Source organism: Rissa tridactyla, chromosome 6 (assembly GCF_028500815.1).
Source record: "Rissa tridactyla isolate bRisTri1 chromosome 6, bRisTri1.patW.cur.20221130, whole genome shotgun sequence".
NCBI classification, from domain to species: domain Eukaryota; kingdom Metazoa; phylum Chordata; class Aves; order Charadriiformes; family Laridae; genus Rissa; species Rissa tridactyla.
The window spans coordinates 67,179,827-67,206,710 of NC_071471.1; the positions used below are offsets into that span (position 1 = coordinate 67,179,827).

A 26,884-nucleotide genomic window follows, 5' to 3' on the forward strand; every position below is an offset into this window, starting at 1 on the left:
CCGCGCTCACCGAAGATGCCCTGCACGATGCTGAAGGGGTTGTTGAGCCAGTCGGCCACGCACGGCATGGCGGGGGCAGAGGGCAGGCAGGGGGCTGCTGGCGCCCTGCAGCCGCCAACTCCCGCTCGCAAGCCTCTCACGGGGGCTCCTCGCTTCCGCCCTCCTCCTCCTCCTCCTCCTCTTCCTGCGGCAATGGCGGCGCCGCTAAGGCCGGGCCCGCCTTCTCCTCCTCCTCACCCGTAGGCAGAGAGGCCGTCAGGGCGCGTAGCCGCCATCTTAGGAGCGGGCAAAGCGCTGAGGGCGGAAAGGGCCGGGCAGCTACGGAGGAAGGGACGTGGCCGGAGGTGCAGCCATGGCGGCGGCGAAGCCTGGGGCTACCGGCGGCGGCACCAACTTGCTCTTCTCTTCCTCGGCTACCGAGTTCAACTTCACCGTGCCCTTCATCCCGGTCAGCCAGGCTCCGGCTGTGCCGCCGGGCCCCGCTCTGCTGGCAGCCGGTAGGGAGGGCGGCCGGGGGGTGCTGAGGGGCCGCGGTGAGGGGAGCGGGAGGGCGCGGAGGGGTTGGGCGGGAGCCCGGCGGGGCAGGGCCGATTAACGGTCGGTGGGAGCCCTGAGGAGCCGAGCCGAGGCCCACCATGGGGTGCGGCGGGCCGGGACGACGGCCAGACCCGCTATCTGTCGGGTAGACTAATCTCTGAGGGGGTTGTCACTGCCGGCTGTCGGGCGTTAGTCCTTCAGGAGACAAGCTGCTGGAGATGTGTGTGTTTCTCTTTTTTTCCTGTGCTTAATGGTATTTAGCCCTGTGTTTAGGGAGAGGGAATCATAGATTCATAGAATGGTTTAGGTTGGAAGGGACCTTAAAGATCATCCCGTTCCACCCCCCTGCCCTGGGCAGGGACACCTCCCACCAGACCAGGCTGCTCCAAGCCCCGTCCAGCCTGGCCTTGAACCCCTCCAGGGATGGGGCAGCCACAGCTTCTCTGGGCAACCTGGGCCACCACCCTCAGAGTGAAAAATTTCTTCCTGATATCTAATCTAAATCTCCTCCTCCAGTTTGAAGCCATTACTCCTCGTCCTGTCACCACATCCCCTTGTGGAAAGTCCCTCTCCAGCTTTCCTGTAGGCCCCCTTTAGATACTGGAAGGGGCTCTAAGAGACCCCAAGCTGAACGACCCCAGCTCTCTCAGCCTGTCCTCACAGCAGAGGGGCTCCAGCTCTCTGAGCATCTTCCTGGCCTCTACTCTGGACCCGCTTCAACAAGTCCATGTCCTTCTTATGTTGGTGCCCCCAGAGCTGGACGCAGTGCTCACCAGAGCAGAGCAGAGGGGCAGAATCCCCTCCCTCACCCTGCTGGCCACTCTTCTTTTGATGCAGCCTAGGATTGCACTTGGCTTTCTGGGCTGCCAGCGCACATTGCCAGCTCATGTTGAGCTTCTCATTCACCAACACCCCCAAGTCCTCAGAGCTACTCTCAATCCATTCTCCACCCAGGCTGTATTGGTGCTTGGGATTGCCCCAGCCTAGGTGCAGGATGGTTATCATGTTTTCCGTTCATGGATTAGCATATTTGTTTCGGCAATTAAAAGTTGTCAGTGCTCCCATTCAGGTGTGTATTTCATATTTTCACTTTTTTTAGGCTCCTCTTCCATGTTATCTTCTATTTTCCCTGCGTGAAAGAAGCATGTTAAGCAATCACCTTAAATTTCCTTATTAATTTAGCCGTGGTTTTAATATCCTTTCCTTCTAAAGCCTTGATGGTGTTCCAAACACATGCATTTGCAACTTAAAATCTGATGCTCAAACAGTTTCAGATCAAGGAACGGATTTTTCTGTAAATGCATTCAGTCTGATATTAAAGCCCTAAACAGTAGAAATGCACATAGAAATCAGATATTTTAAATTTTACTGCGTTAGTACGTGTTGAGTCTAAAATCCAAGACTTGATTTCAACACTTTTGTATCTTAGCTAAAATAAGTATTAATATATCTGGAAATCAGTGGAGTTCACCTCTAGATTTAATAAAATGTTTGCCAACATTTGGCAAACATATGGCTTTGAGGCATTTTTTTTAGATCGACTATATTTTTTTGTGTGGGAGGGTTAAAAGCATTAGAGTGTTATTCCTACTTACTTCAGGTATCTAGGTAGCTGATATGTTTACTGCTTCCATTATGCAATCCTTATAGCTTTTATTTCTTGCAAATACACGTTGTTTTTAATTTTTAGTAAAGTAAGTTTTAAATGCTAGTCTGGCCAGTACCTTTGCTTGGGTGTCTTTCATGTAGTAATTTCCTGAAGACTTCGAAGCTAGACAGAGAGAAAATCTGATAGAATTTCATAAATGTTGTGAATCATATACTCTCCCTCTCACTTAAAATTTGATTGAATGAAGATTTGTAGTTTTGCAACTGGGGTGAATTTCAGGGCCAGAGGTTGTGCCACGTTCCTTGTCTGCCCAAGTGAGGTCCACGTTCTATTTCTGTGGTCCGTTGCACTCGCCATTTGTCCAGCCAAGCCTCATAGGGATCTTGAATTGTAGTTTGAAGTAGGAAGGAACAAGCTCTTGAGTTTGCATTTTAAATTGTGTAAAATGTAATAAGAATTGATCTCAGGAATTGTTTGACATCTGACAGCCAATGTTAGGAAGCTGTGTGCAGTCATAAATTTGTTGTATCTCCAAGAGTGACTAATAAGTGTTTTGTGCTTTGCAGTTTGACGATAGAAGATAAATTCTCTGGCTCAGGTGTGGATGAAGTAACCAATATACTTACTGTAGATAGAAGGGGGTGTTCCCAATGAGGAAGTGGACTAATGTCACTTGTGGTTGTCAGGTGACAATCTGCGAAGTCAAGGTTCCACCTTATATAGGGAGGGATATACAGGAGGTTGTCACACAGTCACTGTTGAAGAAAGAGTGTTTTGTATATGGGAAAAATACTGCCCTTGTATGTCAAAGCTGTACATCATAGGAAATTTTTAAATTTGCATGAAGTGCTTCTTTTTCTGCCAGTCTGGGCTTGTGTTCCAGCGTAGTTTTTGCAAAATTAGAAAAAGGCAAAGTAGAAAGTAATGTGTTGGAAAGCTATGTCTATATATATACACACACATAAGTATAATTTTTGTTTTGGCAGAACTTTGGTCAACCTCATCTTGCAAGCAAAGACACAGACTAAATCTCTGAAACCTATTTGAAATTGGAAAATAGTAGGTGTTTTGTGAACAAGCATTTGGTAAAGACCTTGAAAACTCTTCAGCATGTTGCTAGATGTTTATCGTGATCTGACATGGTGAGGTGAATTGCCTGCTCTGCTACCAGTTATTTTAGAAAGCTGAGAATTGACAGCATGGTGTGCAGTATGCTTCTCTCTATTCCACAATGCTTATGAAAAGTGAAAGGAAGAACAATGTTATTGTTTAGAAGTTGAGATCTTTTATTTAGTGTAAATAGCGATTCTGCTTGTAGTTGGGAGATACTTCATAGGCCTGACTTCGTAGTGGGCATTGCTTATAACTGGTTTTAGTATTCCTCACACGATGGTTCGCGTTCGTAGGTTTTTGGTTTTGTTCCTCAAAGTGGAATGAAATGCTATAGGTGAAAGTAAGAGAAATTGATAAATGCAGGTGATGTTTGCCTCAAATTGACACTGTCTGAAAAGACTACTAAATAAAATCTGGTTAAAATAGTCCTTTTTAGTCATGGCAGCTGCTTCTTTTATGATTAATTAATTAGAACAGCAGCTTCCTCAAGAGACTTCTCTGTGGATTCCCCTGTGCTCCCTTGATACTCTGTCTTACAGTTATGTTGGCTGCAGATAAAGACATTTGTTATTGGCTTCTTGTAGCTGCAGGGATGCTTGCTCTCTCTCTTTGGCTGGTGACTGAGAGCAGAGAAGCAATGATAGCTCTGTGGTTTCTTCCCCATAGCATGGGGATTGTTTGGTTGTCAGAGCAGATGACAACGCTCTTGTGACTTCTGCAGATTGCATTGGCTGCATTGGACCTGGTTTATGTATTTTCTCAATGCAAAAGGGCAGTCATTGGCCTTGCACCTTTTTAAGACCTCCCTTGCAGTTATGCAGAATGAGGACTTAGTTTTCTGCACTAGAGATTTAGCTCTTGTGCTAGTCTAGAATAGGATTTTTAGGGAGAACTGGAATAAGTCTTGCTCATCAAGTGACTTGAAGTGATGAGTTGTGGCCACCTTGTGAGCCAAATGGGAAACCTTTTGAGGGCACTGCTGAAGGAGCAGGCGAGGATGGATTGCTTAGCCAATAGGTTTGATCTCTTTGGGAATGTCCTGAAGCTCTACTTTTGAATTTGATCTTGGAACTCTAAAAACTAGAGCATAAAGTCCTAAGCTTGGTAACTGGTTTCATGGTGAAAGGGAATGGACCAAGGCTGCTCTTGCATTTGATAGGCATAAGGGAAATTGGAATGGATTTTAGTGCCCTGTAAGCAGGGATCTTTGCCAAGCTGGCTTGGGAAGGCCCTGACTTCAGTCACACTTGGGTCTCTTATGTCAGATTTTTTATTTTTGTGGCTGTATCTGTTTACATTGAGTGACTTCTATGGTCCATTTTAAATGTTCTTGAAGACTTGTTATCTTTATTTCATTTTATGGTGTGTTTAATTGTCAAGGATGTGTAAGCTTTGTAATGCTTTTAGTTTTATGCCTGCCAACAGAGTTTTGGAAATAGATGATAATGTTACAGAACATTTTGACTACATACATTAACTGGTTTGAACCTTTCACAATATCTCTAGTGATCTTTTTGTTTTTGCAGATGATTCTGCAGACGTTGGTGAAGAGGACAGCTTCTTGGGTCAGACTTCTGCCAGCCCCAATCCACCACAGACTTTCAACTATTTCTCGCAAGTCCCTAGTAGCAGTGACCCATTTGGAAGTATTGGGCAGCCTCCCTTAACAACTGTTGCACCACCTGTTGGAGCACCAGCCTTCTCTCAGCCTCCAACTTCACTTCCACTTGTCTCTGGGTCACAGGATGGGCAAAATGTCTTTTCACCGCATATTCCCAAGTCACAGTCCTCTTATGGTGCACCACCTACTTCACAGGGTGGAATTGCAGCTTATCAGACTTCTCAGCAGAGCTGTCCCCCGCCTGCAAATGCGTCTACTCTTCCCCAAGGAACATCTCAGCAGGGGTATAACCCTTATCGGCACACCACCCTGAGCAGCAGAGCTAACCCATACCTTACTCCACCGCAGCTGCAGCAGAGCCAGGCACCTGCTCACCCACCATCCTCTGTGCCACCTGTCCAGATGTATCAGACACCTCCAGGGTCATTAACACAGGTATATAAATCATTCCTGATGTCCTGGTACCAGAAGAAAACTATTTAAGTCATCTGAAGATCTTTCTTTTCTCCCGAAAACCCCCCAGAAAAATTCTTGAACCATTTCTGATAGCAAAATCTTTTCACTAGAACTAGCCTGGAACTGTTGCTTTAGGAAAACTTCCTGATCTTTAAAGTCAGCATACTCTGAGGCTGTAGCTACATGAGCCTCTGTCATCAGAAACAAATCCAGGTTGTGAAGTTCTGTTCCTCTTTTCTGTCTGTTACTGAGTTTGCTGCCATTTCAACTGTGCTGATGCATTGTTTGTGCCTCTGCTGTAAATCAGGTCATTCAGCCATTTGCAAGATACGGGCTAAAAATCTCTTTTCAAGCTGTTTTTGCTGGTGAAGCCAGCACTTTTTGAAATTATGATCTGAGTCACATAAATTGTTAGCAAACCCTTTGAAACACATCAGTTGAGGATTTTGTGTGATATGAAGCATTAATCTCCATTCTTCTTTTACCTTCACAAAAGCATTATTAAAATTATGTGAATGGGTTAGTAATAACCTGACAAGTTTTTTTTTTTAAAACGACAAAAATTGGTTTTTTTGCCTGAACTACTGCTATATTGTTGCTATTGTGAATAAAAATTAGAAAGATTATATAATGACAAAAAACATAGCAAAGGCAGTAGAACCTAAAATATCTGGAGTTTTAGATTAAAGGATTTCAGAGCTTCTGTTTGCTTGATTTTATATATTTCACCATACACTAGTGGTTTGGGTTTTTTCTCTAAATGTATCAGCCAAAGTAGTTGCTACTGCTGACATCGCTTGCTTTTAGTTGTACTAACTGGGATCTTTGTACAATTTGTATGAAATGAGCTTTATGTAGGCTATAGTCCCTTTCAAAATCAGTTGCTTTTCTTGCGTCACTGAGGCTGCGTTTGAGTTTGAAATCTGCCTGTCCTGATCACTTTGCAGCAGAGCTATTATTGAAGTAGCCACTTGTTAAAATTGACAGTCTTTATGTAAAAATGTAATAATGTGTAAATGAATAATGAGAAGAATGCATTTTTGTTTTCATGCCAAATTTGGTGGCTGTAAGTAATAAGCTCAGCCTGAGTCTTGAAAATTTAGGATAATATTTTAAGTCTTACTGGTTTTATGTAATCAAGGTGCTAGACTGTAAAAGTTTTTAACAGTATTTATGGGAATGAAATTCACATCTGTATTTGAAAAGGTGTAAGTTTTCAAAAAAAAAATGATAAAGTGGACAACTTATCTTTAATTCTAAAAATGTTATAGACAATGTTCCTAGGGAGGAAAAATGTTAGAAGTAAAGGCCCAGAGTGTTCTCTATAGCAAAGTATAGATCAGTTCTGTAAAAACTATGTGAGATTGAGGTGATGAGCTCTTATGTATTTTCAGTTTCCACAGTCTCAGTCACAGCTGCGAGCTCCCAGACCTGCAGGTCCACTGGTCCCAGCACCTCCTGTTTTGCTGCAGAACCAATATGAGCCGGTTCAGCCACACTGGTTCTACTGTAAGGAGGTGGAGGACAAGCAAATATGGATGCCATTCAGCATTCTGGATTCTGCAAAACTAGAGGAAGTCTATAATTCTGGTAGGTGGTATCTTACTTGGAGGTGAACAGAAGGACTAGAAGGAAGATATTGGAGTAATGCCACTCACATATGAGAGGGTGATATGGCAGCAATAAGTAACGTTAATACATATCTTGAAGGTGTATTTTGTGCCACTTAATTTATTTCATTTACATGATCTGTTGCTTGATGCTGTCAGTGTTAAGATGTACGTCCCTAGTGGATACTGCATTTTCACATAGAACTCCTAGTTATCTGTGCCTTGCTTTGCCTTTTTGTTAAATGCTGCCAGCTCTGGAATAACTGTTCACATCTGGGAGATGTTCAAAGCTTTTTTTGTTGTGTACAGAGCATTTAGAAACGTTTTAGGGGCAATGCAGTGGCTGTCTGATGTTATAATTCTTCTCTTCCATGGTATAACTATCTGTCTTAATGGCCTAATATTCATCACAGAAGTGATTGGGGGTGGGGTGAGTCTGTAAAAATATTGCATGTGAAAATATTGCATGTGTTAGTATTGTAACCAAGTGTGACTTTTGTCTCATAGTCCAGCCTGATCCTGAGAGTGTGGTTCTGAGCACTGACGGGGGACGCTATGACGTGTACCTGTATGACAGAATAAGGAAAGCTGTTTACTGGGAAGAAGAGCCTTCTGAAGTGAGACGATGCATGTGGTTTTATAAGGGAGACAAGGATAGCCGGTTTGTTCCTTACACTGAGGATTTTAGTGATAAGCTAGAGGTTAGTATTACCTTTACATAAACTTCACGAAGAATTTGATAGTTCTTTGTATTTATGATCTTAGAAATACTTTGTGTTTCATTACAGTGATTTCCAGAATGTACTTTCTGGAACATAAGTAAACAAACTGTGGAATGGGGAGTGGCTGGAAGGCCACGTTGCTCATGCGATAGGTCCTGCATCACTGTGACCTAAAATCAACTTGTATAGTGCTTCACATGGCACTTTTGTATAAATAAAGTTATGTAAATTATAACCTTAACATACAGATGATGCACAAGGCCAAAAAATAGTTTGTGTGAGAAGGCATATACTGATTTTGTGTAACTTGCTTACTGTTTCAGGCAGAATATAAAAGAGCTGTAACTACAAATCAATGGCATCGGAGACTTGAATTCCCAAATGGGGAGACAATTGTTATGCATAATCCTAAGGTAATAGATTTTGGCAATTGTTTCTTACAGAATTCATTAGGGGTGATTGAGCAGGCTGATGGAAGCATAAATTGAATGCAGTCTTAGTCTTGCTTGAAAAGTACTTCTTGATCTTTTTGGATATGTGTGCATTAAAGATGATAAAATTTATAGAACACTGAACTCCTGCTTGCTTCAATGTGCTGTCATGTGATTAAAAGACAATGCTTTCTGAAACTTAAGAAAAACAAGGGTTTGCATAGTAAATATTTTGACTAAGTGTAACTGGCAGCAAATGGGAGGCACTTTGAATTAGTGTAACCTCAGTCTGTAGCAAATGGAAGGTAATTTAAACTAAGAGCTTTCATGTGGAAAAGAGAATTAATTTAACAAAAGGTAATTAGTTTGTGTTTCTAAGCCATGAGAAGTCTTCCAGTGCAACTGTTTTTAGGCCATGAGTATGTATAGCAAAAAAAGCTTTAAAAGTTATTCTAAATACTCTGCTAGCAGTCTCATGTGATTAAAACATGGACTTCAGCCTTATTGAGGAATGCTGTTAACTGTTCGCTTATCACAGATGCAGTAATTAATAAACAAACAAAATAATTCAAGGGCCAGAAAGGATCATGGTTGCTCCTACTTTAAGCACTTATTAATGCTGGTTAAGGAGTTCTGTCCAGTAAAAACCTAGAGAAGGAGCGCTTAAACCACTTGGTGTCATAAATATGAGTTCAGACTACACTGAGTCAGTGTTAAGTCTTATAAACAGCTGTGCTACTGAATTCCTCACTTTCTGAGGTTTCTGGGCTACTTTGAATACTGTTGTCCTTCCCTGAAAAGAACTGTTCTTTCCCCCCTGCCTCCCTTGATGTTATAGTAATTGTAAATTGGGGTAGTGTTCAGTTTCCTCACAAAAACAGTAATCAGTTAAAGAAGAGCTGGTATGGGGGTCTAGGAAAGAGGAACTTGAATCATGCTTGTTTGAGGAGTTAAAATTGTTAAGAATGACTGAGTAGGCCAGCTTCTTCAACTAGTGGTTACTTTTGTTTAAGTTGTCTGGTTGCTTTTCAAGGTAATGAAAATTGTGTTATTTTGGAATCTAGTTTCAGTGAAGCTGTCCCTGCTACGAGGAATAGCCCTAGGGTTTTCTAAGGCTTTTTTTGCATATGTGCTAATTAAAGAAAACAGTTGTCTCAGATGCAAGGTAAAGCAATCAAACAAAAAGTGTGTTAAACCATGCAATGCTTTCAGACTGACAAATCGTAAGGTTTTTTTTGTGTTTATAATTGGACAATATATTTTTTTTCAGGTCATAGTTCAGTTCCAACCTTCTGCCACACCAGATGAATGGGGCACTACTCAAGATGGTCAGGCAAGACCAAGGGTAGTAAAACGGGGAATTGATGATGACCACGATGAAATTCCTGATGGTATGTGATTCCTGTATGTAGGTCTGCAGCTTGAGCAGACAGTTCGTTTCTATGCAAAAGTTTGGCCCTAATGGGTGGAGTCGCAATGCACTGTTCGTGCCTAGAGTCTAAAGATTAAACTTGTTCCTTAGTCTAAGCTGCTTGAAAGAGTTTATCTGGTTTTGTTTTTTTTAATCAAAGGAGTGCTGTGAACTATGTTATGTCCTGAACCGTGTTAAGCAGTAGGCTTTATAAAGCAAGTGTATCTTAAGATTCCTTGACTCTAAACTTTAGAGTCAAGCAACCTGCAGTCTAAACTGAACTGCAGTACATATTGGTACACTGAATTTTTTATTTTCTTTTTCTACAGGAGAAATGTCCCAAATTGACCATCTAGTATTTATGGTTCATGGCATAGGTCCTGTATGTGACTTGAGATTTAGAAGCATTGTTGAATGCGGTACGTTTTTGCTTGTTTAATAAGCAGTTGTATTCTTAATTGTTTAAATGTGGGTTTCTGTATCTCGTATTCAGATAAGCATGTCTTTAAAAAAAACCAAAACTCTCTAATGTTAAGAAGTTCAATTTCTGGTAGAATTTTTTCCTGATTATTTTCTAAAAGCAGAGTCTGTGCTTTGTCAGACTTACAGCCCTAACTGTTATTATTAGTGCCCAATATTAGACTTGCAGAATAGTTTAGCTTCTGGGGCGTGTGGCGTGTTGTTTTTTGTAGTGTGGGTGGATGTGTTTGCTTTGTGTCGTTTTTGTGGGGTTGTTATTTGTTTGCTTTTTTGTTGTTTTTTTGTTGGTTTTTTTTTTTTTTTTTTTTTTTTTTTTTTTAAATACACACAAGCACATTTGAGTAAATTAAGGCCATGTCTGGTCATGGAGTAAAAATGCATTCATTGTGCGATAAATAGAAGCTTGCTAGAAAATCCACTTTAAAAAAAAAAAATATTTTCTTAGAGGAGTAATGCTAGAAAAGATGTTTCCACTTTCCAGTTTTGTTCATTTATGTTCTATGGCTAAAACCAGAGGTGGGGAGAAGGAAAGAATATTTGTAATTGTGTGTTACTTGAGTACTACTATAAGATTTTCATTCCTCTTCTTCTCTACAGTTGATGATTTTAGGACTGTTTCTCTGAAGTTGTTGCAGACTCACTTTAAGAAATCTTTGGAGGAACGTAAAGTGAGCAGGGTGGAATTCCTCCCAGTTCACTGGCATAGCTCTCTGCATGGAGATGCAACAGGTGTAGACAGGTGAGTATATTGTTTAATGTTGAGAATTTCATACCAGCTGCATCTTAATGTTTTTTGGAAAGTGGATAAAAAAAGAAGGTAATATGCTCTTTAGGCTAGATGCATAAATGACAGGGTTACAAAAGAGAATCACTGATTTTTTTTAATTAACATTTTAATAAGGATTATAGAGGAAGTGGAAAGGCATGTGGAGTATTATTTTTTATTTTCATGACCCTAAGTGACATGATATGTATACACAGACACACACATATTTTCAGTACTGCATTTTCATGAAAGTGGCTAATGCATTGATACGTGGCGATGATTGAGTGCATAGAGATAGTGATCGGAAGTATGAGGTGGTGAACATGGAGTTATATTGTCCAGCAACAGGTATATACAATGCAGAGTGGAGAGTTTTCTCTCCTGTACTTTCTTGTAGCCTCATTGAGTCTGACCCTAGGAGATGTCGGTGCCCTCTTTCCCAGGAAGGCATTGAGCCCTCTGTCCAGTCCCAGAGTAGTACCCGAATTGTGGTTAGGCAGTTGAGCTAAGGTGGTGGGGTTTTCTTTGGTGTTTTTTTGTTTTTTTTGTTTTTTTTTTAAAAAACAAAGTCTCTTATTTGGGTAGGAGTGTTACAGCATTTTAAAATCTATTTTAAAATTGCTTCTTGGTGCCTGTCCCTTTGCTGTCACTTGACATTTCAAGCTGTCATCTCTTGCCCAAAGATGGGGAAGTAGAAATTGTGAGGGTAGCAACCTGTACTGCTTAGAGCACGTGCTGGTATTCTTCAGACTGTTCTAGCTTGGTTAAGTCATTGCTTTCCTAGAACCTTAGTCTTCTATTCTTATTTGAACACTGCATTATCATGAGGAAAGTTCCTCATTCTGTTAATCAAACCAGGCAATGCTAACCAAGGCAGTCTCAGTTCTCACTGCAGCTGTCTTAACTCCAGGCAGGCAGGCAGGTGATGTCAAGCTTTTTCTCCAAAAAGAGAGCATTATGTTGCCTTTTACTTCAATTTCCCCTTCAGTTTTTATATGCGAGTTCTTTTTCTCTTCCACTTCTACCAATCTGCTCACAGAACTTCCCTGTTACTACAACAGAGCAGTGTTGGAACAGAGAAGAGATTATTTCAGGCATCCCTTCAGTCTGGAGAGAGAAAAGGGAGCCATACCTTTCTCAAATATGTACAATCAGTAGATAACACTAATGCATGAATATGCAATAAGGCCAGAAGGCTATATGTTTTTCTAACGTCTGTAGTATTTACACTGCGGTTCTGCTACTTTCAGAAGTTAACAAAGTTCTGCATTTTTTTAAAAGGCATTCATGCTTCTAATTAATGATTTTGTGTTACTAGGAACATAAAAAAAATCACTTTGCCGAGCATTGGACGCCTGCGCCACTTCACCAATGAAACACTCCTTGACATACTGTTTTACAACAGCCCCACCTACTGTCAGACGATTGTGGATAAAGTGGGGATGGAAATGAATCGTTTGTACGCACTTTTCATGAGTCGCAACCCAGACTTCAAAGGAGGAGTCTCCGTGGCTGGGCACAGTTTAGGTAATTACCTAAGGAATTGTTTTGGGATAAAAGCAGCACTCCTACACTAAGGGAAATGGAACCTTCATGAAGCATAAAGCGAAATTAGCTGATAGGGCATGGCTGTCTGAATGCTGCTGACTAAAAGTCAAACACCTTGATAGCTAAGTTTATAAAGCTTTGAGAGAAGGTTAGTACTTTGTGGATGTGTGCATTTCCCACTTCCTGCCCCCTTTAGTTTCCTTCATGAAGACTTAGTATCTAATTTGTGTTTAAAAGTTGGCAGGTTATCTGGTGTCCTGTTAGGTGGGTAACTTCTGGGTCTCGGAACCCCCACTTAGTAAAAGTAGATAATTTTTTGGAACAGAATAAGTGTTATAGTGAATATGACATAATGGTTTGGGCTGGAACTTTTCCTCCAGTTTGCGATCAGTCTAAGATGGTTAAGGAAAGATAGCTTAATCCTGGCAACTGCACAAAGCATGAACAGGGAGGGGGGGGCAAAAAAGGTTTGCTTTTTGCTGAGAATGATGAGAATGATTGTGTTCGAGTTAATATATGGGTATTTTAGTTTTAATTCAGCCATCTTTTTTTGATAATCTATACATTGCTATTACTGTTCCATATAAATCATGCTTGGGATTCAGGGACAGGAAAATCTGACATTTTTCCCAAGGCAACTTTAATTCCTGTTTCCAGGTTCCTTAATTCTATTTGACATATTGTCTAACCAGAAGGACTTGGCTTCATCAGTAAGTAGTGGACCGTTCTCTGGTGTTAATGGAACTGTGAAGGACGTGGCTGTTCATGATAAACAGGTAATTTGCATGCTAGCCTTAGATCTGATATTTTCAGCAACTTTTTCTTAAGTTTTCAGAATTTATTAGCTGAAATGGGGTTGTGGGTTCTAATAGTACATTTTAACGTGTGATGGAAGTGTGCAGTTTTGTAAATATTTTTGGTTCTGAGGAAAATCTATTTGCATCTCTCTCAAGTTCCAACTAGGCCAGTAACAGGATTTGATCACGAGCATCAGTTTTGACCCTTGTAGACATGTAACTTGGTCTTAACAGAATCTGATGCATAAGAGGGAAAGAATCTATCTGTGTTCAGGCCAGAAACAGTGACCAGTTGTGACCAGTGATGATTAAAAGGAAATATTTCTGAGTGTTGGAAAGCTCAAGAAAACTTTTGCCTCTCTTTGTAATTTTTAAATATGTATTTTGCTGGCATATAGTTAGTGGAAAATCTGTATCCTGCTTTACTAAAAGGGGAATAAACTTATAAAGCGTACATAATAAAGATTTTAAGAGAAAGTAATTTAACTTGTTTTTACCTGCTGAATATTGGTTTTTCACCATTAGATGGTGTGATTCTGTTTCTGTACTGTTTTGTTAAGACGACTGAAGATACCAGTTCCTTGGGCTCCTCAATTACTACTTCTGGTGATGACCTTTGTGAGCCTGAAGTAGAGGATGATGTTCCTACTTTGCAGAAGACTCTGGAAATGCTTAGTTTGTCAGAGTACACAAGCACGTTTGAAAAGGAGCGAATTGACATGGAGTCTCTGGTACAATAATGTTCACTTGACTTATGGGGATTGCCAGGGTATGGATGTTTATGTTTGGCAGGGAGGGGGTTGGGGTTGAAGGTCTCGTTGGTTTTTTTTTGTTTTTTTTTCTTTGAGTTTAGTGTACCGTGAGGCATGAAAGCAGTTGCAAAGGTAAGATGATTAATGCCTGACATGATGACTAAATGTTATGCAAAACTTTTGGTGTGTTGTCCTTCCCCTGCTTCCTCCCCCCCCAACTACATTAAGGCACTTTGTATCATGTCTTTTTAATTTTTTGTAATTTCTGTAGCTTTATAAAATGTCTTCTCTAATTCATAAGTCATTGCCAATAAGAAATTATATATGTTACTAGAAAAGTTATAAATTATGCTTTGATGTGTGTGTTTTTTTGTTTTTTGGGATGTTTTTAGCTGATGTGTACAGTTGATGACCTGAAGGAAATGGGCATACCTCTTGGACCAAGAAAGAAAATAGCTAATTTTGTAAAAGACAGAGCAGCCAAACAGGTAAATACGTTTTTTGGGAATTAAATAAAAAGTTGTTAAGCAAATGTAACTGATTTCCTTGCTGTGGAGTAACTTCTATTCTTTGACACACTTGTTAACATCATGGATGTATTAAAGAAATATTGACATCTGTGAAATAAACTTTTTTTTTTTCCTGATTTTCAAACTTGTCTCAAAAGGAACAAAAGAAAGCAGTAGCAGAGAAGAAAGCGGTGCTGGCTGCCACGCTCCAAACTCAAGAAGATGTCCAGAAAGCAAAAGAGACAGGTACTTCTGTCACCTCTTCAGAGTCTGGTCAGCTGCACTCAAAGAGGAGGCTTCCAGTTGGTGCATCTGTTTCTTCTGTGAACATTGACTATGAGTATTTTGAAGTTGGAACTGGACAGGTGAGACTACATAGATTTAAATATTTATTTGGAGCAATGCTGTCCTTTTGCTTGGTTGTGGGTTTTTTTTGGTTTGAGGTTTTTTTTTTTAGTGTTGATGATTTTGTGCTGCTTCCCTTGGTTGTTGTACAAAAGTTAGGTTTATGTAGAACTTTACCCTGTGGCAGGAGGGATGGGAGAGTGGGTTAGATTACTGAAAACCAAAACTCACTATTACAAGGATGCCACTACAATTCACTTTTTCTTTCAGCAGTGAGCGAGTTGTAAATACAGTTCTGTTCCAGAAGCAGAACTGTGTGAATAACACAATATTGATTGGTTCTGTGAAGTTACATTTAACACGGTAGCCTAAACCGATCCATTTATGCTGTTATATTTTTTTTACCTCAAACTTAACTTAAAAACCAAACCTCAAAGACTTCCTGTTTAAAAAATATATATTTTTTAAATTTTTTGTACCTTTTGAATTTTTTTTTAAAGAAAAGCATTTTAATATTACAGTATCTAAATGTTCTAGTGCCTGTAGTATTAGTATGGAAGAGGGCAATGCAGCTGAAAATTCCTGTAAGTACTGTGAGCGTGTGGTTGATTTAATACACAACTTGTTTTTCCTTCCTAGCTAAGCATTCTATTAACTAGCTGGCAGTTCTGAGAGATTATAGGTCTGATTTTTGTCTGGCAGGTTTCTGTGGTTTACAGTGCTTTGGACTTTGAACCAGATATTTTCTTTGCTCTCGGTTCTCCTATTGGTGTGTTCCTTACTGTGAGAGGTGTGGAGAAGATTGATGAAAACTACAGGCTTCCTACCTGCAAGGGATTCTTCAATATCTATCATCCAGTGAGTATGCAGTACTTTTGAGGTTTGATTTTAGTTGATGCAGATGACAACAATGCAGAATACTAAGTTGTAACCTCTGAGCATTACACCTTCTGTTTCCCTATGTACATTACCCAAAACACCCTTTTAAAAAACAAATTACCCAACTCAAATATACATTCCGAATATTTATGGTCTTTTACTGCAAAAGTGAAGTAGAGCTGGCTATAGGTTCCATACCTAGCATTCTAGGTATGGGTTGGCTTGATAATATTTGCCCTGTTCATTTTCAGAGCTTAAAGAACTTTTTTTTTTTTTTTTTTTTATCAATTTCAGGCACTCTTGTCAACTCTTATGAAGTGTTTCTATTTGAGCCTTTTACAGGACTTTTCTGAGTTTCCAGTTTAGATTCTGGGAAATCCAGAAATTCTTAGAGGTTTTGCAGTGCACGCAGTACACTTGTCCTCTTCTGTCCCATCTTGTTTAACAATTAAACAGTGACATATTGGTAGAGATCATGAGAGTGCAAGAAAATTTTTCTGCTCTTTCACGGTTGCGTTTCCTCTTTAGAATCTCTGTCTGTAGGAGAACAAGATCTAACTGGTTAATGAACCTGTTTAATCTTATGATTAAACTCAGTGGTCATGAACTGAGTTTCTGTAAACTGAAATAGAACAGAATTAAAAAACGGTTCTCTATTAATCGTAAAAAGGAATTTTTTTTTCACTGAAATGTGATAATTAGAATAACTTTTAAGATAACTAAATGTCAATGTGTTGTTTCTTAACAGCTTGATCCAGTAGCTTACAGGTTAGAACCAATGATCGTTGAAGACACGGATTTAAAACCAGTTCTCATTCCACATCATAAAGGCAGAAAAAGACTTCATCTGGGTAAAAGGAAAACTTATTTCGTATATGGATCTCATTCCTAATTTACTCATTCGATGCATTAGAATATTGTAAAATTTCATGATACTAATGAATGTTCCTGGGTATCTGACTCCATGTTGTTCCTAAGCATCAGAGGGGATTCCTTCTAGCCCAATAAGTTGGGCATTCACAATTGCATTTAGATGTAATAATTGTAATTCCTCCCAATTTGAGCTTCTAATTACCAAAGTTCCATTTTAAAATTGCTCTATAGTGCTTGTTCATGTTAAATTCTAAGTAATTGCTAAGATGATATGAAATGGAAACTAAATTTACTGGTTTCTTCTACTTTGTCCCTAATGACCATCATAAAATGTTTAACCAGTGTCTGTTCAGTATTGGACATGTTGAGGAAAAAGGTGATTCCATAGCCAGTGGTGGGCAGGGGCTTGATTTTTGTTGCTCACGAGTACACACCACATCAAGGTGCTGTACTTAGTTTTTGCATACTTAATAAGGAAAGTAAGTTTTGCTGTACAGCTGACAGTATTACTGTTGTACAAGTTCACAGAGCTCTCATGAAAGCCTGTCTTCAGGCACTTGGATGGAGAAATTCTACAGCGTCTATACTTTAGAATGATACATTAGAATGAGTCTGCTTTCCTAGACTAGACAAGGTGCTTGTTAAGGCATGTTTTAGGTTACAACTCTCAAAAGGTGTGTATATTAAAGGAGGAAAAAATAATGGTCTGTTGATCTTTTTTGGTGTTTCTTTGATGTAGGTGAATGTTCCGTGGTACAGTTGTGAGCCCTCATCTAACAGACCAATGTGGTTCTAACGAAACACTCATTCATGCCTTAGCTGGTCTGTTTCTCCTAATAATTAGGATGTTTTTTGAACAGGGTTTAATCATTCTTTTTTTAGTTTATAATTTTAAATCCTTCTCTTATAATGATTTTTCAATTTTTTTCCTTTTCTTAGAGTTGAAAGACTCTCTCTCTCGTATGGGATCTGATCTGAAACAGGGTTTTATTAGCTCTTTGAAGAGCGCATGGCAGACCCTTAATGAATTTGCACGTGCTCATACATCTTCAACTCAGCTACAAGCGGAACTGGAGAAAGTAGCTAACCAAATTAAAGAGGAAGAAGAAAAGCAAGTCGTAGAAGGTATGTGGGCACATTGTTGGTTTTCTTATAACTTACTGATCTCAAATTAATAGAAACTTGAGCATCCTGATTACTGCTTGCTATTGATTTTCCTGACCCTGTTAATGAGGCCTCTGCTTTTGGAATATTAACGTTAAATGTAAGATCTATTGATGCATTTTTTTGTCTTTTAGGAAAGGAAAAGTTAACTTTTATTGAAGGATATTTTAGGCTTGAGTTTGTATAACCTTTCCACTTTCTGTTAGAAGGGCAGATTTTTTAAATCCATTGTGTTCTCTTTCCTCTCAGGGCAAATTAGTACAAATAAATATTTTTGGGATGAGCTAAGAAACATTTAAGTATATGCTGTAACAGAAAAAAATGCTGCTGAGGAAAATAAACTTAAGTCAAATATAAATATTACCCCTGGTGATGCCAAGGGCAGGCTTCCCAGTTGTAAATTATCTGCTGGTGTTTAGTAATGCTGGCTTTGTCTATACTTACAAAGACAAAACATTCCTACTAGTTTAAATTGAGGATAGTGATTGACTCTATGCAAACAAACTGTTTAAACTGTTATTAAAGAAATAAGCCTATAGTTCCAGTAAACTTTCTGAACTATGCAGTGGTGTGCTAGTCAGTTGAGGCTGTTATCATTGTTTTAGTGTAAGCACGTGGAAATTATAGTGGGGAAGAATGGTCATATTTCTTGATTATAGTCAATCAGGCTGTGCTTGAAAAGAGTTTAATTCTTAAACTCTTTAATTTTAGCTGAAAAGATCACTGAAAGTCCAGACCCTCCAAAAGATGAAGATTTTTTAGTGAAGGTTGGAATGCTAAATGGAGGACGTCGTATTGATTATGTTCTACAAGAAAAACCAATAGAAAGCTTCAATGAATACCTTTTTGCTTTACAGAGTCATTTGTGTTACTGGTAAGAGGAAGTATTTGTGATTCTATTTTTGATGTAACTGTATATCTTTAAATGTTGGTAATGACATGCGTGCTATTCATCTTACTCCTATTATCTGTTATTTACCTGTGACCAATATGATAATTGCTAGAATCGTGTTTCCTGTCTTGAGTATTTATAATGAAAACTCAGGTGATCTCTGTCAAAAATCATGCCCTAGTGTTTCATTTCAGGTATGTTTTGACAAAAATAATGGGGTTTATATACACAGATCTATTTTTCAGGCTACTGCTGATTTGAGAAGTTAAATGTTGTAAAAGGACCAACCAATTATAAAGCTACCAGAGCAGGAGTTGTTCCTCTGGTCAATGTGTATGCCTGTGACTTAGGAGACCTGAGTTTTCTGGGTCTTTGTAATCTTTGAAATGTTTGGAAAAGGTGACTGTCGAGTTGGATACGAGATCCTCGTCACTTAATTCTGAAATGGCTTCTTGTTTGAAAAGATGTTGCCTTCCCACACGGGCATACTGTAAAGATAAATTTGTTATACTCTGGATGCTCAAGTGTTACAGGAATGAGATGTCTCAAGTATTAAGGTAAACAATACATATGACTGTCCAGGTATGTCAGTCTCAAGGTGTTGCACCTAAATGTCACTATTAGCTAATTTCATTTCAAAATAAAATTCTGTCTTAGCACAAAGTAAACAAATCTATCTTCCTCTTTGCATTAAAGACATTGCATACTCATCTCATGAACTTTGACACTCAAAACACACACCTTTAGCTATAATAATTTTCAGAACAAGAAGAGCTCTATGAGCATTTTGACAACTGTAGTTTTTCAAATAAAACTATTCATGAAGGAATTGTATTCGACTACGATATGTAGCAAAACTTTATTACCTCTTCATGCTGGATATTGATGCTCTGCTATCAAAGTTTAACAAATAAAAGGAAGAAAAAAGGCACAGTGGATCTTCCTGTAAATTTGGATGGTTATAATTTACCACTTGTGTACAGTGGTTGCTCATATGCAGAACAATTTATAGAACAAGAAGCAGAGTTTGATGTCTTCATGTAATCAGAGCTGCGGTACACCATTGTCTTATCTGGATTTGGATTTACTTTTTTTTTTTAAGTGCTTACATGTTTCAAGTGGAGACAGATATAATTCCATTTATAGGAATAGCAGTAACTATTGACCTGTTGTATTTGCCCTTATGAGTTGCTCTATATTTTTTTTTCTTTTTTTGATATGTCATCATATGCGTTTTATTACTGTCATAAGATTAGCACACATGAAAATACACAAGATGTGGAATGGTCGAGCAAACAATGTGTTAACTGTATTTGGCAACATGACAGCACGCCTTTATATGTAAGACAAGCTGGGATGTCGGGTGCCGAGCTGTGCAAAATGCTATTGTGGGGGAGTGACTGTTTTTTATTATTCAGTAGGCAAAATACTAGTCTCTTGTTCCGAGTTTAGCAAGTGCTGGACAAGCGGTGCTCTACATTATTTTTGAAGGTTTTGATTTTCGATAGCTAATAATTTCTAGACGCAGGCATTTTTCCAGAGGTTAAAATAAGAAATTGAAAGCGTTACCTGAAGGATCTTATTAAAGTGGGTGTCCCTTACATTGTTAAAGATCAGCAGCTGCCGGAGAAGGGATTATCAAGGCTGCAGCGCTGATGTGTGCCATGACTGTGGAGCCCTGAGCTCTGGCAGGGCTCCCTGAGCACTGGGTGACCCCACGGTGGCAGTGCCGTTTCACGGGTAGAGTTGAAGGAACGGGAGTTCTTTTCCACAAGGCGGCAGACGATCATTGCCAAGTTTTTAAAAGCTTGCTGCCTGTAGCTTTTTTTTTTCCTCATTCAAATAAGGAAGATAAACATGATGATTAACGTGTGGTGGGTTTTTTTTGTTTTGTTTTTGTTTTTTGAGGAGGGTGGTGGGGATAGCCTTAAATGAAATGATCTGTATGCTAGAGAGAATAGCGCTTCTGTGTTGATCCTTCTACTTGCTTGTTTGCTTGCTCATTTAATTGTAGAGACCCTCAAGAAATGTGGTTACTTATCCCTGTGCTTAATTGTGGAAAATATCTGTAGTCTCTTAGCTTGCACATTTAACTCCGTCCTGGTGATCTGTAAATGATGTTCCTCACATCTGGAGGGTCACAGTTCTGACCATCTAAATCTCCTTGAAAACTGTCTCCCTGTGTAATTTCTTCTAAAAAGCACAGGAAGCTACCCTTATGTAATAACTCCTGCAGTTTGGAACTTTGTTAAAAATTGCCTGTTTAACTTTGTTATTTCTTACAGTGATTGTTGCTCTTTTATATTGGTATTGTTTGTGTGTGTTTAAATAACAATTTATAGACAAGTAAGAAAATTAAGTCTTGTCCATGTTGAATTTAAATTCAGATAGCCTAAAGCTTTGATTTTTGCAAAGGAGAGGAAAAACACCAACTTCGAAACATGGCACGTGAATTGCATTAATTCTAAATTATTTGAGAACTTCCTTACTTTTTAGTAGTAAGGAAGAGAGGAAGACTACGGATATTTACTATAGCCTGTTTACAAGGAAGTGCCAACCAGTTAGGAGAGAAGAATTAGAATATTGCTGATAGAACTTGCAAGGCTGAGTTTTGACACTGGGCTAATAGATGCAGTGGAGCAAGTAAAGGAAGAAAGCCTTGACAAGTCGAATGTGTTCTTGGTGGAATATGTTCAGGAGCCCATCACAGACAAAAAGTGATAGATTATTAAGCCAAATGAGTAACATCAAAGAAGTGGATAGAGAAGGGAATTTCAAGTTGCAGCCATAGTAAGTCAGGGGGGATGGAGTCGGGGGGAAAAACGCAGTAGAAGAAGGTAAATGCGTAGGCTAGGGCTGATAACAGAAATAATGCAAAACTGTTGAAGAATTGTAGCCCAGTGGAATTTGGTGGAGGTAAGGCCATGTTTCCGAAAGATAAGTACTAGGGCAATAGGTTGTGCAAATTTTTTAGAGACCTGGAATGGGATGAAGCATGGTTTACAAGAATTAGAACATGGACCATACCAACATAACCCTTTCCTTTTTTTCTTTTTTTTCCAAAATTCTTTGTAGGGGATCCGAAGACACTGCCTTGCTGTTTCTCAAAGAAATATACAGGACTATGAATATCAATCCTGAACAGCCGCAACATTGATGTATAGGTACATGAATTTGTAAGTTTGTTCTAATATGTCTTATGTACTTATATCAAATTCAGCTGCAACTTAGATGTCTTTACTTTTCTTTTTTCCTCTGAAGTTTAAATTATGAAGCAGGCAGCTGCAAAGTGTCGTTTTGATGGGAAAAACAATTTCTAGACTTTAGATGCAGGGGAAGTCTTCCAAGTTCTTGCCTCCTTTGGTCCCGAAAGATACCTGATATTAGAGATTTTGGTATGGTGTAATAATTGCCAGTATAAATATGCTAAAAAATATGATCTCTCTTTATCGTGTTTCTTCCTCAATTCAATTGTTTAGTGAACATTCAAGTCTAGGAAAACTTGGTGATATGGGATATGATGAAACTTCCTTTGCAGTGCAGTACATTAAAGAACACCAACAGTGTTCCAGTGTTGTAATGTGCAAATTGTGGTATTGGTTGACCAATTGTGCACATCTGCCAGTCACTTCTCTCCTAAGAAAGTGTTAAACATTGATATCGATAAATTACTAAAAGAGAAATTACTATAGCTGCCAGTATTTTGTTATCGTTGTATAGCTTAATAATTTCAGTAGAACGAGTGAAATGATACAGCATGGAAGTTGGTTCACTTTGAAAAGAAATCAAATACATAATATAATTGAGTATCTTAGATATGAAATACAACTTGCAGGTCTTTTTATTTTAAGAGGTGTGTGTCCTAGATGAGGATCTCTATTGTACCAGTTTGCCTCCCTGGATGTTATAAAAAAGGCTATATTCTCTTTTGAGAGGCAAGGAGGAAGAAATACGCACCTTGCCTTTTTTGGAATCATACAACAAAATGTATTTCTGATGTATTTCTCCATTTTTTCAGAAGAACTGATAATGTAAAGGTACATAAATACCCAGTGTGAAGAGAAATACTTAACATTTTAGAGGAATATTGTAGATATCTTTAACTGCTACCATACGGTTTTAGTAGTCTTTTATAACAGAATGCTTCTCATGGTCAGTTGATAAGATCTTTTTTTAAAAATGAAATGTCATAGCTGATCAAATGCATTTTTTAAAGCTTGGCCAAATAATAGGAAAAAGGCACTGTTTGGCTGCACAGCACTGACAGTGGTGTATCAGTTATTGCAATGGCTTATTCAGAGTCTCAAGTCATATTTCCAGAATTTTTTCTCTGCTTTTATTTATGACCGCTTAGGGTGAAATCATACAAAGCTTATTGCTAGCGAAATAACTTTCTGTCTTATTGCGGGGGTTGGGCTGTATTAAATTATCACCACAAAACTAGAAGTGGGTTTGTTGCTTAGCTTCAGCAGACACTGGGATAATAGTATTTTTCATTGAGAACTACATAGTCGGAGGCTGGTTTAGCAGGATGTCATGCAACAAAGCACGGTCAAGGGTGTCTGTGTGGTTGTAATACCATTAGGAATTGCTCAGAACTTCTGTAAGCACTTCCTTGACTGAACAGCACTTGAGGCTAGGATTCAGGTCCTAGAGGCTTAAATGGGAGGGCAGTTAAGGCCCAGTGGGATGCACTTAATGACAAGTGGTATCTCGGGAAGGCTGCACGCTGCAAGACCAGGATTTTTTTTACATGAGAAGAAATGTCTCTACATACTCTGTGTGAAATATTGTGTAAGTCTTGCAGTAGCGAAGATGAAAACTCTCTCCCAGTGGTAGACAGTGGTCAGGTAAGGTTGGCTGTGGGTTTTTTTTTTTTTCTTCTTTTCTTTTAAGACCCTCAGATGTGAAAGGTGGCAGTGTGAAGGTAGTGGGTTATCCAGCAGTGCCTATGAGAGCAACATCCATTTACCTACCCAGAAGTAGATTATCTGAAGAAACAGCCTCTCTCTATTTGTGGGCTGCTAAAGGGAAAAAGTAAATGTCACAGGTAGCTCTGGGCTCCCTCTTCATATTTTTCATGTTAATTGATTTGGATGCGGAGACCTCACCACTTCCCTGCTTTCATGTGCAGCGCTACCTCTTGCTGTCCAGTTTAATTTCATGGTGTCTGCTGTCAGCAGAGGGAAAGAGACAGGATCTACTTACCTGCTTGCCTCTGCTCGGGAATTTTGATCTTTATGGTCCTGGTGGCCAGTGCAGATCCCTTTCACTTCTTGGGGACCGTAGTCATTTTGGAGCAGATAAAAAATTTAGCAGAGGCAAGCTAAGGGAGGACCTGGATGCTCAGTTTTATTTCTGGTCTGAATTAGCTGATTGTTTTCTTTTGGAGAGGTGGAGGGAGTTTGCCAAACAGTGTTCCTAAAAGCAGAAGAGGGACTAGGGTTGTCACTGTGCTTCATCATATGGAGGATGGATTTTGAAAGCAAAGAAGGGGAGGGTTGATGCACAGCATATGCTGTGTAGCCTGTTTGTGTAGTGTTCTGTCTTGGGAGTATTTATTGTTTTGACATCTCTGGGTAACTTAACTATCTTAGTTAAAATTACATATGAGAAGAGTTGGTCGCACTTAAAATTGGTGAGTAGCTGCCAATATCTGTTTCTTTCTACTGACTGATAAAATAGTACCAATGATATTAAAAACTTTTGAGTTCTACTTTTATTTTGTATGAGTGATTTGAATTAGCTCTTCTACATCATCTTGAAGCTGTTTGTTGTGAAATGGTGGTACAGGGTTTCATGTGAACAATGTAAAGAAGTGCTCGGGACAACTTTAACACATAAATTGAAAATTTCATTTCCTGTATCTTTTTTGGTAACTTGTTTGAAAGGAATCTGAAAATTCCAAGATGTCTTTAGTTTACTCTTGCAAATGAGAATTTTGTCTTTCTGTAGTTAAGTGTGGCCACCACTAGAGTCTTATTTTTTTATTACATTCATAGGAATATCTATCACTGTGTCGGTTAGAAGATTTAAGTCACTATGCACTCTCTGTATATTATTCTTATTTTTACAGCTCTTTTTAGAGGGCCCCAGTAAGGGAGGAGAATGCACCAGCATATTAAAACTTGGTTGTATAAACTATGGCATCTTTATCTCTAAATAGAGTAGGATAATTTATTACCATAAGTTAAAGAATCTGGTAGCTAATTAAAATGTATAGTGAATGACATCCTATGTGCAGTTGTTGCGAGCTCTTTCTCTTTGTAATTGTAACTGCCAATTTGTGTCCACAAAAAGTATATTTCAGGAGCTTATTGTATTAAAAAATTGATGAAAAATGTGTATGGATTTTTAGATCCTTTTGAGTCCTCTTGAAATTGAATGTTGGCATATTTAATTTTATTAGTACTACTGCAGGAATAGAAAACTTGATATGTTTCATACTTCCCATATGTACATGTTCTGTTTTCTCTGCACAGCCATACCTGTTGCTCCGACAGACCTGGTGAAAAACACTTTGAAGAACATCTAGTATTTTCATAGTTACAGATGGCAGGATAAGCGTCAGACTCTTTTTCTGCCAGTCCAGAACTTGCTCAGATTCTACCTTCTTGTGTCACTTCAAGCAAACTTAAATTTTGAGATGATCAGCACTGTCATTCAAGAGATGGATGGAATGACACAATTTTGATCTTAAATCAGTTTAATTGTACAGTTGCCAAGTATAAAGTGATCCCTGAAGAAGGTGGTTTTGGCATGCAAATCATTACTTCTTTCCTTCAGCTCTCCTGTCTCAGCTGGCAGTCAAATATGCTTTGCCTATCAAAGCAGCATGTCCTTATTAAAAAGGACTTGTTGAGAAACAGCAATAATCTGCTTTTCTTGACACGTTTATGGGTCCACCTTTTAAAAATAAAATGTGAACTGTAGTTATAACCATCTTTAATACAGATTCCACAAACCAGTTCATATCTACTAGAGACTAGCAACCAGAATAATTTTCTTACTATTGTAAGTGTGATGGAGATTATTTTATAAAGACCTTTTTAAGCCTCTGTTAAGAGTTTTATTGTGGAGTTTTTTTAAGTAAAAATGAACCTTTGACTTTGAAAATGTTAGAAGTTTGTTACAGCTAGTTCAGTGTTCACATCTCCTGAAGTGAAGAACAATTTAAAATAACATTCTGGTCTAGTAATTAAGGTAATTTTAGTGAAACTAGGCTGCGGTTGTGAGAACTAAAATACTTACCTTGACCTTGCATTTTAAAATCTCAAAACAGTAAATGTAAATAGATGAACCTGAAGCTTATGGGCGGTAGATAATAATCTAGGTCCAGACCTGCAACCCAGCCTCCATTTTCATGTAATGAAGTTGAGATGAATTGTGAGTATGAAATCCTTTGAATTTGTATCTCTGAATACTGAGCTTCTGTAGCTTTCTTCTGGCTTCAGCTTACGTGCAAATTGTGGCTTTTCTTAATATTAGTGACTTAACCTTACTACTGACTATTTGCCTGTTATTACAGTAAATGAATTTTGAAATGCAGTGTGGGTTTTTTTCTTGGTATATGTAAAATACACATTATTGTGCATATATTTTGGTTATTATAATTAAAAATACCTTACTTACAGTGGGTCTTTACAGCAAGGTTTTGTACTTCATCACAGAAAATAGGTTGGAAGGGACTTCTGGAGAGGTTACTTAGTGCAACTCCCCTGCTCAAGGCAGGAGCGGCTTAGGACCTTGTTCAAGGATGGAGATATATTTCACCTCTCTGGGCCCTGTTCTAATGTTTGACTACTGTGATTGCAATTTCTTTTTCTAATATACAATTGGAATTTCCCAGGTGGAGCTTCTGTCCGTTGCCTCTTGTCCTTTCTCTTCAAGAATAATGTCTCTGTCTTCTCTTGTGCTCCCACATGAAGTAGTTGAGGGCAACAGTAAGATTTTCCTACTTGGCTTCTCAAAACTGAACACTTTCCTTGACATCGTGCATGCCGTCTGCTGCCACCCTGTAGTCATCTTGGGACTTTCCACTGGACTTGCTTTAGTTTATCAAAGTCCATCTTGTTCTGGGAAGCAAATTTGCCAAAGGAAACTTTTTATTCAAAACAAACACGTCTGTATCTTTGTAAATTAACCTCTGAAGACCAAGTTTTCTAAGCTTTATGATCTGCTTTGGTAGCTAGAATACAAATACTACATTTAAAAAAAAAATAAATAAAAAAGGCAAACACCACAACAAAAACCTACAAACCACAACCACTGGCCTCATTTTCATCTAAAGTATCATAGAGTGGAAGTTATATATTTATCAACTCTGTGCAACACTGAATAATCTGATGAATATGCTTAAATAGTTCTGA

The 26,884-nt window shown here is 38.8% G+C and overlaps 1 protein-coding gene across 1 annotated transcript; it reads left to right on the forward strand.

The window, feature by feature from the left end:
* SEC23IP (SEC23 interacting protein) lies at positions 1-26,884 on the forward strand. The gene is given in 22 exon segments (XM_054204832.1): positions 1-98; positions 100-202; positions 204-320; positions 323-497; positions 4,786-5,315; positions 6,731-6,926; positions 7,454-7,647; positions 7,992-8,081; positions 9,370-9,490; positions 9,840-9,929; positions 10,588-10,729; positions 12,075-12,283; positions 12,962-13,080; positions 13,662-13,832; positions 14,246-14,341; positions 14,521-14,727; positions 15,410-15,565; positions 16,335-16,437; positions 17,399-17,584; positions 18,335-18,497; positions 21,591-21,691; positions 24,998-26,884. Coding segments are annotated over 21 exon segments (3,333 nt in total). The 5' UTR covers positions 1-15; the 3' UTR covers positions 21,673-21,691; positions 24,998-26,884.